Here is a 14693-nt window from a genome sequence, read left to right on the forward strand (position 1 = left end):
TATATGATAGATAAATCTGAAAACTATGACGAGAAGCAGGTGGGCTGGGTTAGGCGGACGCTGCGACTCCTGACTCCCTAACAATATTCAATTCTATGCCCTAACAAATGGGGAAGTCATCTTCCTGAGCCACAGCCAGAAACTTTGTGACAAAAAATATCCAGAAAAATGTGGACAAATGTAAATGAGACTGATGCAGCTTTTAACAAACGGGTAACACCATGGCACTTCCATAGTTGAATATAGACAACAATTATCTCTTCTTTCTGAAATTGTATATTTAAATATGCAAATGAGGCATTATCCAATACTAACTTTTGGGAAATTTAGAAGACTCAAATAGACAACTGTAGTGAAATAAAATCCTGAATGTGTATTTTGGATGTTGAGTCTGAAAGAAAAGCAAAATGACCCAAAATCTCAAAATTGACCACTGCGTGAACAAAAATGATGTAAGAACTTCAGTGTCGACTGACGATGATGGAAATAGGACAAACCTGTCCGTCACTGCTGATTGGTTAGAGCAAAGGGAGACTGGTAGTATAAGCAGCAGTCGCATGACGGAGAGTCATTTCAAAATATTTCCTAATGGAGATTACAATAGTGCTTACAAAACAAAAGCCCACCAACTTTGCTTTTTGTTGTCATTTGCCACCCTTCTCAGAGGTCCAACTACCTCTACAGAGAGGTTCTGACTCTGGCCGGACAGTATCCCAACGTCCGGGTGACTCCCTGGCGGATGTCCACCATCTGGGGCGGGGCAAGCCTGTTGACCATGTACCTACGCAGCATGGAGGACCTTCTTAAAATGTCCGACTGGTCCTGGGACTTCTTTATCAACCTCAGCGCTGCAGACTACCCCATCAGGTGAGAGACCGGGTCAGCCACAGGATGGGTCACCTCCTTAGTGATTACATTCATTCTACTTTTTTATTGCAGGTTTGAAATTCTACTTTTCATTTCTTTATGTCGAAGCAACAGTTTTAAAGAACTGAGTTTAAGGACCAGTTGGTTAAATTTCAAGCTAACGAGGTCCAAAAATGACCCTTATCAGGTTTTCTATTTGTGCTTAAACCAAAAGATCTGACTATTTATCTATATTATCTGACTAAAACATTTTAGTCAGATCATTTCTTTTGATTTATTGATTATGTCAAATTCCATCCAAACACACAGCACATTGATCTGTTAAAGCCTGGTTTGGTTTGTTTAAGGGCTTATGGATCAGGTTACAGAGACTCTGTATGTAGCTTTGAAGCTGAGCTCTTTTAATGGCTGCTTGGGCATTTGAAGGGATCTGTATTGTTGAGGAAAGAGCTTGGCTGTGATCAGTGGAGGTATTGACTGGTGATTTGCTTGCTGTAACTTTAGTCTGGACTAAAAGAGGTAACAGAAACAGGTTTGTGGTGATCTTGTGTTTGGCCCACCAATGGAATCGGTACAGTTCCATTGGCCCATTTATAGCTAACTTGTGCCAGTTCTGATGATGAGGGTCCGGCCACCAGTCCTGCTGGATTACCACCACTGGTGAGCCAAGCCATCTTTACTAACTGTTTTTTTTGTTTTTTTAGAACCAAGGAGGTCATGTTTTTGGCTCGGTTTGTGCTGTTTTTGTTGGTTTGTTTGCCAGCAGGATAACATTCCACTTTTGTTGAAGTTACCAAATAGGGGCATTGAGCTGCATTCATCTGGTGTCGGACTCAGAATAATTGGAAAAATTTGTTTGTTTTTTTAATTTCATATTGCATACATTTATTTAAATGTAAACACACATGCAGACACACACACACACACACACACACACACACACACACCCACACCACCCACACACACACACACCACACACATGATCCACTCTCTGTCCACCTATCAAAGGGATGTTGAACACCCTTCCAGCTAAAATCCATAGCACAGCCACACCATAAATAGCTTTGACGTCATAGAGAGTGAGTCGTGTGTGTGTGTGTGTGTGTGTGTGGGTGTGTGTGTGGTGTGTTGTGTGTTGGTGTGTGTGTGTGTGTTGTGGTGTGTGTGTGTGTGTGTGGTGTTGTGTGTGGTGTGTGTGGGTGTGTGGTGTGTGTGGGGTGTTGTGGTGTGTGTGTGTGTGTGTGTGTGTGTTGTGGGTGTGTGTGTGGGTGTGTGTGTGTGTGTGGTGTGCGTGTGGTGCGCCAACTGCATGTCTCTTTAACCCTCAAGAGAAGGTCACAGTAACTTTTCAAATATCAAACCTAGCTTCAGAGGATCATACATTGACAACAAACCGATGCAATATTTATCAACATGTACACAAAAGCAAATTTAGGAAATGTGCCGAACAGTATGGTGAGAACACACATTCGCGATCTTGCTCAGAAGTCAGATTGATACAACGCTCATGTCTACACTATAAATTTAAAGCTACAGGTTAGCCAGAGCCCATCTACAGAGAGCCTGTTCACTCCCTATTTAGCCATATTGCCCGAATTTGGGTGCAGTTCCACCAGAGTTCGAAAGGGAGTCTACATAGCTAGACAGCTAAATTTGTGTCTTTTGCCTGATTGTCATTAGGAAATTTGATTTGATTGTAGTTTTTGGAAGTTCAACATGGATTATAGGTCAAAAGTTGAATGAACGAGTACTTAGGTCCTTTCAATTTCTTACAGGTTGAGTCGTTGTTGCCCATAACACGCTAGCATTCTGCTAATGAATGCTGATTGGTCAGTTAAGGACTGATTACGACCAGAGGTCCTGCTTGATGGCATCCAAAGCGTGCGTGTGTGCGCGTGTGTGCGCGTGTGTGCGCACAGTATTTTGGCGATGGTGTTTGTTTATGTATCAAGAAAATTCTCCTAGTTCCTAAGCTAAATAAAGCCTGTTGGATCTTCTGGAAAACACATCGTCACAAAGCTAAAAAAAAGAAAAAAACAGGGCTGTTTTTCTGACACCATGAAAAGTTGACTTTTTTCAGAGATAGGCTGGATGGTTCTCACAGGACAGCGATTTAAAAGAACATAATTTGATAATTGTGATAAACATATTTTGTGATACATGACCAGATGTCGCAGCCTCAGTTAGATTTAAGAGTGTGTGAGATACTGATCAACACAAACATGCCCACAAACGCACACATGCACGCCTGCGGTTCGTCTTAACGGCTGTAATCAAATGTAATCAAATGATCTGTCTGTCTGCTGTCCTGTCTAGGGGTTAGGGCGACACCAGACTCGAGCCGTGTGCTTCCAGCTTCCACTACATGCTGGGAGTGGCTGTGTGAATGTGCAGCCTGCCTCCGCTTCAGGCCACACACTGCAGCTTAGCTGTTTGCTCTCAGCTGGAAGAGGAAGCTAAATAAACTGGTCCAGCTGTCCCAAACAAAATTGTTTAGAGGCAGACCAATTGCCCTAAATGGAAGATTGTTTTGCATTGTTTAAAAGAAACACACGATTTGTTAGAATATTTAATGGCATCCTGCTTGGACGTGCATCCATTTGATGAAGAATTCCCCCTTTTAAGCACTGTTTAAAAAAAAGAAAGAAAAAAAAAAAAACAGCTATTGGGAATGTATGTTGCGTGAGTCTATTTCATGGTTTGGGGATGTTTTTCCTTCCTCCTGTTGAAACACACATAACAATATGTTATGAGATCATATAAGAGGAGTTTTAGAACCAAGTGTTTTGGCAATTTAAATTATGAAATATAAATGTGGCTAAAATATGAGATTGGGATGCTGAGAATGGACCACTTAGTTTTTTATTTGTCAGTGGTGGAATGTAACGAAGTACCTTTTCCCAAGCACACATTTAAGGTACTCAAGTATTTTCTTCCCATGCCACTTTCTCATTCTCCTCATTGCTGAGGGAAATATTATACTTTTACTCCATTAGAACAACTGAAAGTGTTGATTAATCAATCGATTGACAGAAAATTGATTGGCAACTATTTTGATCAAGTCATTTTTATTTGATTTGCTGCTTTACATTTATATAATCATAATGAAAATAAAGTAAGTTTAAAATGTGTTCCAGCCCAAACAAACCGTAAAGAGACAAGTCAATAGGATTCATCCTCTGGGAACCATGACTGTCTGTACAAAATGTAATGGGATTCCATCACTAGCTGTTGAGATGTTTCAGTCTGGTTTAAAGTGGTGGACAGATCGACCAACATTGCCATCACCAGAGCCCCTCAGCTAGCATCGCTTAAAAAAACATTATATACATCAATAAAGTGACCAGTGTAACCAAAGTTTACGCAGGGATGTCAAACTCAATTTCACAAAGGGCCACACTGGAAATTGAGAATCGCATCAAGGGCCGGACATGTATATTTTATTGACATGCTTATTTTTTACTGTATTCTTGCACGCTTAAATAGCCTTCTCACTTGCTGTACATATGGTTCACAAAAAGCCCTAAAAATGCATTCTGGGTCACATTTTTAAATGTAGCCTACCACACAGCCAACTCACAACAACCTGTTTTACAGGTGTCAATATGACAACTCACTGGCAGTGTGGGAATTTCTGGGTCTCAAGTTCTGCTCTAAGTGCATTTCTCATGAGAAAGCTGTGGTGAGTGCGTTTGCCACTGACTATGGAGTCACATAATCACCTTTTATCCTCAAGCTCCTAGTCATGTAACTGTCGATGTCCTCTCCCCTCTCAGAAAATCTGCGTAACACTTTACCACGGTTTAACCAACATACCTCTGTGTGTAATTGCAGTTTGCAAACAGTTTCCCGTCTTTTAGGTTTGCCGCCTAACTAGGTGGGCCCTAGCCTGGATGCCAGCCAAACTTAGCCCCACCCACAACATTTGAGGTCGGGAAGTTTGGTCTGGACCTGCACCCCACTGGCCCAGAAAGACTTTTCCCATAGACTTTGCATTGCGAAAGAAACTTGTATATTTCAGCGGATCATTTTTTGGGGTTACAACAATTTACCAGCCCGAACGCTTAAAGGGTCCGTGTTTAAAATGTCAAGTTTTTAACATTTTTGACATTCACTAGTAGCCGGATCTATAGTTATTAAACTAGGCATGATGAGCAGACCTGCGGGACCGCGCCCGCTCATGTCACTCTGCACTGCGCAGGCTCATGTGACGGTTCTCCCGAGGTCCTGTCGCTGTAAAAATGGATATAGCTAATGGTTGTAATTTACCATGTGTTCTATTAATATGTCCATGGTATTATCTTATGATACATCCGCGGGATATATGTAAACTCTGTAACGTCATTATTGTTTTCCAAACTGCAGGGGCTATCGGCTAGTAGCTAACATCAGCGGTAGTTAGCAGTTGAATTCTGTTGACAACTATGCGTTGCTCAACATACGTCGCATACTCCCTAGCTCTGATTGGTTGTAGGTCTATCCAATTGAGCGCAGAGGCATTGGCTTTCCTTGTCTGGTTGAAACACCCCCCATAATAACAGCCCAATGCAGTATCAGACTCATATTCCGTCTAGAATCTGAGAATGACGATGTCCGGCTAGGTGGGCCCAATTCAGATCCAAATTCCCAAGGGGCCATATTTGGCCCGTGGGCCTTGGGTTTGACACGTGCTTAAAGTTTGATGCTGGAGGTGTGTTTCTGAGTTGATGATTGACAGCTGCTTTCTCCCTTCAGGACCAATGAACAGCTGGTGGCTTTCCTTTCCAAGTACCGCAACATGAACTTCATCAAATCTCATGGCAGAGACAACGCACGGTAAGAGAGGGAGACAGTGTTTCTCTCTTTTTCTCTATCTTTTGGTGATGCGGAACTTTTTTTTTGTAGAAGAGGTAATTGTAAAGGAGTAAGGTAATTAAGTGTAATCCCTCATTACCTTACTCCATTACAGTCCAGTCAGAATACCCTCTTACGTTGTCTATTCTTCTTATGTCTGACTCGGCATGTATACCAATATTGTTTTTGGTTTTTCTTTCCTTTAGTTTAATGTAATTTTGTTTTATTCTACTGCTGAAACTTTAATTTGTTTTTCAGTTTGAACACAGGTTTAGTCACAAAGGTATGTACAGTCTGCAGGCTTAGATGGGTTCCCTAACTGATCAGTGGCTGAATAGTGAGCTTGTATTCACTAATAAGCTTATTGATATACAGTAAACGTATGTCTCTCTAAAAAGTATCCCAGTAGATTTGTCTCAGGTGGAAGTAATTATACACAGTTTCAGTTTGAGTTATCAGTTTAACACTGGATGCCATGTCCTCTCAGTTTCATCCGTAAACAAGGTCTAGACCGCCTCTTCTACGAGTGTGACACCCACATGTGGCGTCTTGGGGACCGCAAGATCCCAGAGGGCATTGCGGTGGACGGAGGATCTGATTGGTTCCTGCTCAACCGACCCTTTGTGGACTATGTGGTCAACTCCCGAGACGAGCTGGTCAGCAGCCTGAAGCTCTTCTACACCTACACACTGCTGCCTGCTGAGGTAACACACAAACACACACACGAGTAACCCTTCATGTACATACACACAGACAGTGTGTGCTGGTGTCCCCTAGAAGAGGACATGAATATAGAGAGTTCTGGCGGCAATTAGAAACAAAATATGTCACAAACCAATTTAGACCGACGTGTGATTTATAAAATGTTATTAAAATACAATCATGTAAAGATTACAACCCAAATAGCACCTAAGAAGAAACTATAAAAACAAAAGATGAAGAATCTTTGATTGATTAAATCAATCAAAGAAATGATTTTTAGATGAATCACTTTTGAAAATAATCATTATTTGCAGCTTTAATATTTGTTGAATTTTGTAGATGGATTAAACATTTTATTAAGATTAGAAGCTACTTAAATAAACTCCATGGATGGATGGTGAAGAAACTTGTCTGTCTCTCTGTACTCCAGTCATTTTTCCACACTGTGCTGGAGAACAGCGTCCACTGTGAGACCATGGTGGACAACAACTTGAGGCTCACCAACTGGAACCGCAAACTGGGATGTAAATGCCAGTACAAGCATATTGTGGACTGGTGTGGCTGCTCACCCAATGACTTCAAGCCCTCGGATCTGCCACGCTTCCAGGTGAGACATTGGTTTGGGTTACTTAGCCAAGTTTCTACAGACTTTAGATTATTTCAAATATTACTGAATAGAAAATGGAAAGAATCAGGCATGTGTCTGCCTGCTTGAAAACTTGAGCACTTGCCTCAACTTGTGGGAAATTCTGCCACGAGGCTATTGCCTAAAATTAAGGGATGCGTTTCCCTGCAGCTCTGTACCAGCGTGGTGGTATTTTTCTTACACAGATTTACCAGAGACTTTGTGCTGAACTTAAATGTCCTCTGCAGCCATGGTTAAAGTTTGTCTTTGTGCAGCCAGCCACTGGTGTCATCGTTACTCAACTGTTAGCAGAAAAAAAACATGATTAGTAATTTAATTTTTTTTAAAGAATAAAGAATGGGGTGTTTTATTACTTTACTTTTCTACCACGCCGGATGACATTAAATAGGACAGACCTGGTTGTAACTTCTCAGTAGTCCCAAAGCTTTCCATGGGTGAACATTCTTTGGATTTTTTTTGTATCAAATGTGACAATGTTACAGCCCTATAATGAGAGGTGGAGCACAGCTACAGAGAGGATAGTCATCATGTTAAGTCGCTCCGTTCTGTCCACCCTTCCCTTTCAGGGCCTCGGTGGCCTGGGACCAGAATAGCTTCGTATTCACAAATTAGCAGTGCTGCTTTTACTTACAGTAGGCGGTCCTGGACTCCCTGTAACGACAGACCTGAAGACAGCGTCTGTGGTCGAGCTACTGATGGTTTCTATAAGAAGAGCTGATCCTGGAAACAGCTGTACACTTTAGGCAGTTTATATTTTTAGAGCTTTGTAGCTAGTTGGCGCTGAGGTTTCTAAGGTTGTCATTATCATAATGCTGGGTTTTGCCAGTGAGAAAGACTGCTCGGAGTCCTGAATGTACGGGTCAGGAACACACGTTATCTCCATTATTTAACCGGTTGAGACTCATTGATTGATTAGGAAAAAAAACTGAAGACTTACTTTTAAACTATTAAGAGTTTTGTTTCTGTGCAGTGGGTTGGATGGTGATCTTTTTCTCTGAGTCGGGATCCAGTTAAAAGCACATAAACCAAAATCAGTGTGTAAATTAGTGAAACAATGGAGAGAAAATGACTTGGCAACAATTCTGATTATCCATTAATTTACTATTCTATTAATTTACCAAGCAAATTTCCCAGTTTCAGCTTCTTTAATGTGAGAATGTGTTGCCTTTCTCTGTTTTATATCATTGTAAAGTCATTGGAATTATGGACTGTTGGTCAAACAAAGCAAGTAATATGAAGAAGTCAAATTTGGGAAAATGTGAAATCGTTGTTTTTTTAACTACTGTACATTTTTTGACTGATTAATTGATAATCAAAATAATCATAATTTGTTTCTATTAACCCTCATGTTGTCCTCGGGTCAAACTGATCTGTTTTCCTAGATCAATGTTGTTTGTAATTACCAAAAATAACATGATTGATTCCACACAACAATTCTACAAATCTCTACTTTCATTAATTTTATAGTGGTTTTGAAATAGTATTGGTTAAAAGTTGACATATTCCAGTCTGTGATTTTTCATATGTTACAGCCTGGCTCAAAGCCAGCAACCAAAAGGGAGGTTTCACACAGATAAGCAACCAAAATGAGATTTATTCAAACTAAAATACAACAATAACCTAACTGAACCCAAAACCAAACAAAGAACAAAATGGTGGTTGCTTGAAGGACCAGGTGAGAGAGTGAGACTCCCGCAGGGCAGGCCCTTATGCCTTCTGTAGGCCCGCCCAACCGGCAGGCAAGACGACCCGCCCACTCTCAGCACCTGCCAACAAAAAAAGAGCAGACATAACAGGAGGGCCGTCACACCCCCCTCAAGACGGGAGTCCTCACACTCCCAACCCACTCCCAACTGCCACAACAGCTTATACCGCCACAGCTCTGGACATGGCATCCGCCACGGTATTGTCAGCTCTCTTGACATGTCGAATGTCTAATGAAAAGGTTGGAGGAAAAGACACCAACGCATAAGTCGTGATTCGGATTCTGGAGTGAATGGAGGAAAAGTCAGAGGGTTTGATCAGTGTAAACCACTACTGGACTCACCCCTCCCCCACATAAACTCCAAAGTGCTGCAAAGCCCAAATGAGTGGCCAGAGCCTCTTTCAATGATGGATAATTAAGTGATGTGAGTTAAACTTTTCGAAAGAAACTCACCGGACAGTCAACACCATTTCCATTGTCTGCATGAGCACAGCACCAGCCCCACCTTACTAGATCACATACAGCAAAAAAGGCCGGTCCATTGGGGGGCTGCTAGAACAGGGGCAGAACACAACAAAGACTTCACGATCAAAGCGTCCTGACATTTAAGCGACATTCAAACTTAACTTTTGGCTTAGCATAGAAGTGAGGGGAGCAGCCACAGTGGAAAAGTGGTTACAAAACCCAAGATAGTAAACACCATACCCAAGAAACGAGAGAGCTTTTCTTGGTAGTGGAACAGGAAATGGTCAATACCAACACCTTTGCCCTCACTGGACAAACCCGCCCCTGACCAACCACCTTAACCAGGAAGGTGACAGTTGCCTTAGCAAACTCACATTTTGCCAAATTGACGGTCAACCCAGCCCAGGCCAACCGGTCAAACAGGGCCTGGATACGCTGAAGATGATCCTCCCAAGAGTCACTGTATATGACAACATCATCCAAATAAACAGCACAACCCACCAGTCCGGACACAACCGTATTCATTAGGCGTTGGAAAGTGGCTGGGGCGTTTCGTAACCCAAATGGCATCACTGAATATGAGTACAAACCACTGGGAGTAATGAAGGACGCAATCTCCCTAGCCCTAGGACTTAAAGGAACCTGCCAATAACCTTTAAGCAAGTCAAACTTACTGACAAACTTAGCAGAACCAACTTGGTCCACACAGTCCTCCATACGCGGAAGTGGAAACGAATCAGGCTTCGTCAGTAGGTTCACTTTGCGAAGATCAGTACACGGTCTAAAGTACCATCAGGCTTCTTTACAAGCAAACATGGAGAGGACCAACTAGAGGCACACGGCTCAGCAATGTTATTCTCCAACATATAACCGACCTCCGCCTCCAACTGCCCGCGCTTTTCCAAAGACATGCGATAAAAACGTTGTCTAACGGGTTTAGCATCTCCCACATCAATGTCATGTTGAATCAGGTGAGTACGCGACGGAACATCAGCGAACAAACACGGATACCCTGTTATCAGGGTCACCAACTGTGAACGCCTTGGTTCAGGTAAATGTTTTAACACTCCCTCCAGTTTATCCAGTGTCTCAGAGTTCTTAAGACGCCCCATCAACACGCCAGAACAGGCGCCACGTTAGACACTTTAACCTCGCCATCTACATCAGACAAACTAGTCACTACTACAGGCACCCTAGCAGTCTCACCAAGGACAGGCAAAACATCCTGCTCCACTAACGTGGCCTTTAAAGCACCCAACAGCTCCTCTTTATTTAGCTTTTTAGACAAATCCACGCCATAATAGTCAGCCACTCTAAAGAGCTGGTCTCTCTTATAAGAATCAAGCAATTCCACATCTGGACACTTAATAAACTCCTCAATTGAAGCCATTCCTTCAGGCAGAATGTCTAAGCAACAAATACAGGCAGAAAAGAACACCAACAGGGGCGACAAGCCGTAAGTATGGAACCTTATTCCTCTGGCTAACCACCAAACAATACTCTCTCACTCAACCCTAGTCTTCATGCAGGCTAGCGGCGCGGATAATAAGCACAAGCCCAGTAACCGGTTAACTTTCAGCATGTGAAAACCTAGACAGTCATGGAGTGCACCCGAGCAGCTCCTAGAACCGCTCTAACCACCCGCTGCACAAAAATAACAAACTAAAACAAAAAAAAAAAGGTCAATGGGGAAACGAGTGTCCACCTGCTTATGCTACCAGGAATAAGGTTCAGACAACTCACCAGCCCTCAAACCCGATACCTGTAAGGTAAAGACACAGAGCCGGTCAAAACAGGTGAGAACACTCCCTGAAAAAAGTGTATTACACCTCACAACTCAGATCCCAGTTTTATCAAGATCCCAGACGAGCCCCCATCTGTTACAGCCTGGCTCAAAGCCAGCAACAAAAAGGGAGGTTTCACACAGATAAGGCACCAAAATGAGATTTATTCAACTAAAACAACAATAACCTAACTGAACCCAAAACCAAACAAAGAACAAAATGGGGTTGCTCTGAAGGACCAGGTGAGAGAGTGAGACCCAGCAGGGCAGGCCCTTATGCCTTCTGTAGGCCACGCCCAACCGGCCAGGCAAGACGACCCGCCCACTCTCGCAACTGCAACAAAAAAAAGAGCAGCATAACAGGCCGGGCCGTCACAATCAACATACTTTCCTATAATTTTAATCTAAATAATTCCTAATTTCTGCTTTTGTGACTCAAACATTAGGTATAATTTCCTACAAAGGAGGTTTATTGACCATAAATTCCAAAAATAACTGTTAATAAGTGAAGTTAATAAGGTAGTGTTTTGTAGTCTTGAAAACGTCAAAGGTGAGTGACATTGAAAAAAGCATAAAAAGTGATGAAAAAGGGACAAAAACATAAAAAAGTTTAAAACATCGATAAAAATCAGCAACCAAAGAGTTGATTTTCAATTTTGACGGGAAGACAACACAAGGGTTAATATTGTTTAGAACTGAAATACTTGATTAATTGATCAATGATCAATAATCCAACAAACAATAAACTGCATGCTAGTGCATTTACTGTACTTTGGTACTTAAAGTATATTTTGATGGTAATCATTTTTAACTTTTACTTTAACTTCAGTTTTAATGCAAGACTTTTAGTCAAAACTGTAGTATTGCTTCTTTTACTTAAGTAAAAGATCTGAATACTTCATTCCCCACTAGTAATACTGTGGTTTAAAAATAAACTAAAGGAGGAAAAAGTAAAATCCGCAGCAGCGTGTTCACAAAGCTAAAACCTGTTTAATCTCAATCAACTAAATAAAGAGGAAACGGCTCCAAAAAAAGAGCAGTGGTTGAATCATATTTGGCTGGCCTTCTACAGTGAAAACGGAGAACATACAGTTTTATATAATAGGCCTCTGATCTTCTGATGAAGGAAACAAGAATCCCTCTTGAGCCTGTAATAGTGGTTTCCACTGTTGTCTTTAGCTGTGTAAGGACACAGATTGTTAGGTAACAGCCCTAGAATAACCTGCTGGATAAAACTGTCCTGCTGAATGAAGAGCTCAGCTGCTGCCTGGGCAGTCGGCATGGCTCTCATTAGGTTGGGGTTTCCTGGCTCGCTGGTGCTGCCGGGGATCACCAATAGCTGCTTTGCTGAGGTCACACCCTCCTGATGACATCATAACCCACGCCCTTCCTTCCTCCGGACTGGCCCCCGTGTGTGTGTGTCCGTGTGTGTGTCCGTGTCTGTGTCCTTGTGTGTGTGTCCGTGTCCTAACTTGGCTTTCCATAGAAGGCTCTCCGGTATCATTTGGTTTTGTTTGGACCCTCTGCGTTTGAATTGTGATTTGTATGTCCATAGTATGTTCAGCTGATATTCAAATAGTGCTGACCCTAGACTTACCTTTGGTCATATTGTAAAGTTTTATTGTGACTTAATCGATTGGTTGAGCAAGCAAAAATCGGCAAAATCTCTAACTGATTAATTGTTTTAGTCATTTATTCTTATTAAAAATGACACAGATTCTTTAGTTCCAGCTTTTCAAAGTTGAAATATTTGGAGTTTTTCTTACTTTTCCATGATAAAAGTAAGTTGGATCTTGCTAACCTGTAAACTTTTAATATTTTAAGTGAGGCTTTTTAACTGGAACAACTGGATGCTGAAGATTTATTTTGATTTCGTACTATTTGCTTTGCATAAACTATAAGTCAGTGGTTTCAAAGCTAGAAAAACAGAAATGACACCATGCCACTAGAACCTAAGTAGAATCAAAGACTAGATCTAAGTACAGCAGGATTTTGAGAACGCCCCTAACATTGCAACAGGGCATGCCTTGGCAGAGGAGTGCGCTCTCCGAGTCCTTCTTGTCAGTTATTCCATCTCTTGATTTTATTACTGTGGTTTAAACACTTATTTCTCTTGTTTTAAATAGTGTCTTCTCTGTCTCCTTATTCATTTTTTTTTTATTGAAGGCCAATGTTAGTCCTACAATAATCATCCTTCCTTGTCTCCTTCTGTCTTTTTGATCGCAGCAAGCGTCCAGACCCACCTTCTTTGCCAGGAAGTTTGAGGCCAGCGTCAGTCAGGAGATCATCAACCAGCTGGACTCGTACCTGTTTGGACCGTACCCCCCAGGCACCCCGGGCCTTCAGGCCTACTGGGAAAACATCTATGAGCAGGAGACGGACGGCCTCGCCAGCCTATCAGACTCCACGCTCAGCCACTACCACGCCTTTGCTCGCATGGGACTGTCGCGTGCTGCCAGCTCGCTGCAGGGACATCCCAATGACAACAGCTGCAGGTATGAACATCCAGATGTAGATTTGTTGAGAGCTGGATGTGGTGTGGCAGTTAGTCAAGGGGAAGTGAAACAAGTAGGGGAGAGCCAGAACAGTTGAAACACTTTTTCATTAAACGCAATTCACAAAGCGATCGTATCACACTGAAAGCTATTATTTTGTCACTAGCAACCTACACTTCATCTTTCAAATACAGTTGCATTTTCAGCTTTGAACAAAACCGAATTATTGTATTTAGTTGGGACGAATGAAACGTACAGTTTAAGCCATATAAACTTCCCACAACTTCAATATTTTACTATATATCATGAATGGTACTTCCAGAAGCTGTTATTTTAAATAGACTGTTGCAGGGCTAGACGTCTTTGTGAATGTCTGTTACCAACTAATTTCCGTCATCGTGAAGAGTGTATGAAGCGGTTATTGAAATATGTACTGTGGATGATTTGGCTATTTTTATAGCTAGAACAGAACATTTTTCCATTTATCTCATGTTTCTATTGTGGAAAATGTTTCACTAGGTTTTTACGTGGGTTAGACCACCGGACATCCAAATAACGCGCCACAGCCCGTCAGTCTCCATAGGATAACATGGGAAAACTCAACCCCCTATCTAAAACTGTTTTTCCCTGTCTCAACTCCATAAATTGTTGCATTAACAGATATTAGTGCATTTACTTGAAATCCATGGAGCTACAGCCAGGTTGCGGACAGTTGAAACAGACATAGACATATGCCATTACAGCCGGTTTTGCTTTTAATGTAAAACCAGCACGCAATATGAGTCTGGGATTGTGGAGAACACTAAATGGTCTACTGAATAAGCATGCAGTCATTTCTTTGAATGACAAACACTCATTAATAATAGAACAAAATGTAACCGCTAATGAAGTTAATCAAAAGGTGTTTATTGGCTGTAACTCCGTGATAAAAGGAAATGACAGGAAGATATTTGGCTGATAGGAGGTTAACATGCTCTATGTGTTGACCTAAGGAAGTCTGTCTATCATCATTGCACTCAGAGAAAACTGGAATGTTTCATCCGTCCTGCGTTTCAATTGTCCCGGCTCTCCCCTACAGAGCAGCAGCCAGTCTGGCTTGGACCTCCATATTAGCATTGAAGATCCTCTGCTCGTTTACCGAAGTTTACCATGAATTGAATGGCCTCTCTCTCTCTCTCTCTCTCTCTCTCTCTCTCT

The 14693-nt window shown here is 41.9% G+C and overlaps 1 protein-coding gene across 1 annotated transcript in view; it reads left to right on the forward strand.

The window, feature by feature from the left end:
* LOC116703163 (xylosyltransferase 1) overlaps positions 1-14693 on the forward strand; it is a 43706-nt gene that overhangs the window by 13988 nt on the left and 15025 nt on the right. Inside the window, exons 4-8 of the mRNA XM_032537804.1 lie at positions 665-867; positions 5602-5682; positions 6188-6404; positions 6833-7009; positions 13228-13496. Of these exons, the coding sequence (XP_032393695.1) occupies positions 665-867; positions 5602-5682; positions 6188-6404; positions 6833-7009; positions 13228-13496 (947 nt within the window). The remainder of the gene's footprint in view (positions 1-664; positions 868-5601; positions 5683-6187; positions 6405-6832; positions 7010-13227; positions 13497-14693) is intronic.

This window comes from Etheostoma spectabile, chromosome 15 (assembly GCF_008692095.1).
Source record: "Etheostoma spectabile isolate EspeVRDwgs_2016 chromosome 15, UIUC_Espe_1.0, whole genome shotgun sequence".
NCBI classification, from domain to species: domain Eukaryota; kingdom Metazoa; phylum Chordata; class Actinopteri; order Perciformes; family Percidae; genus Etheostoma; species Etheostoma spectabile.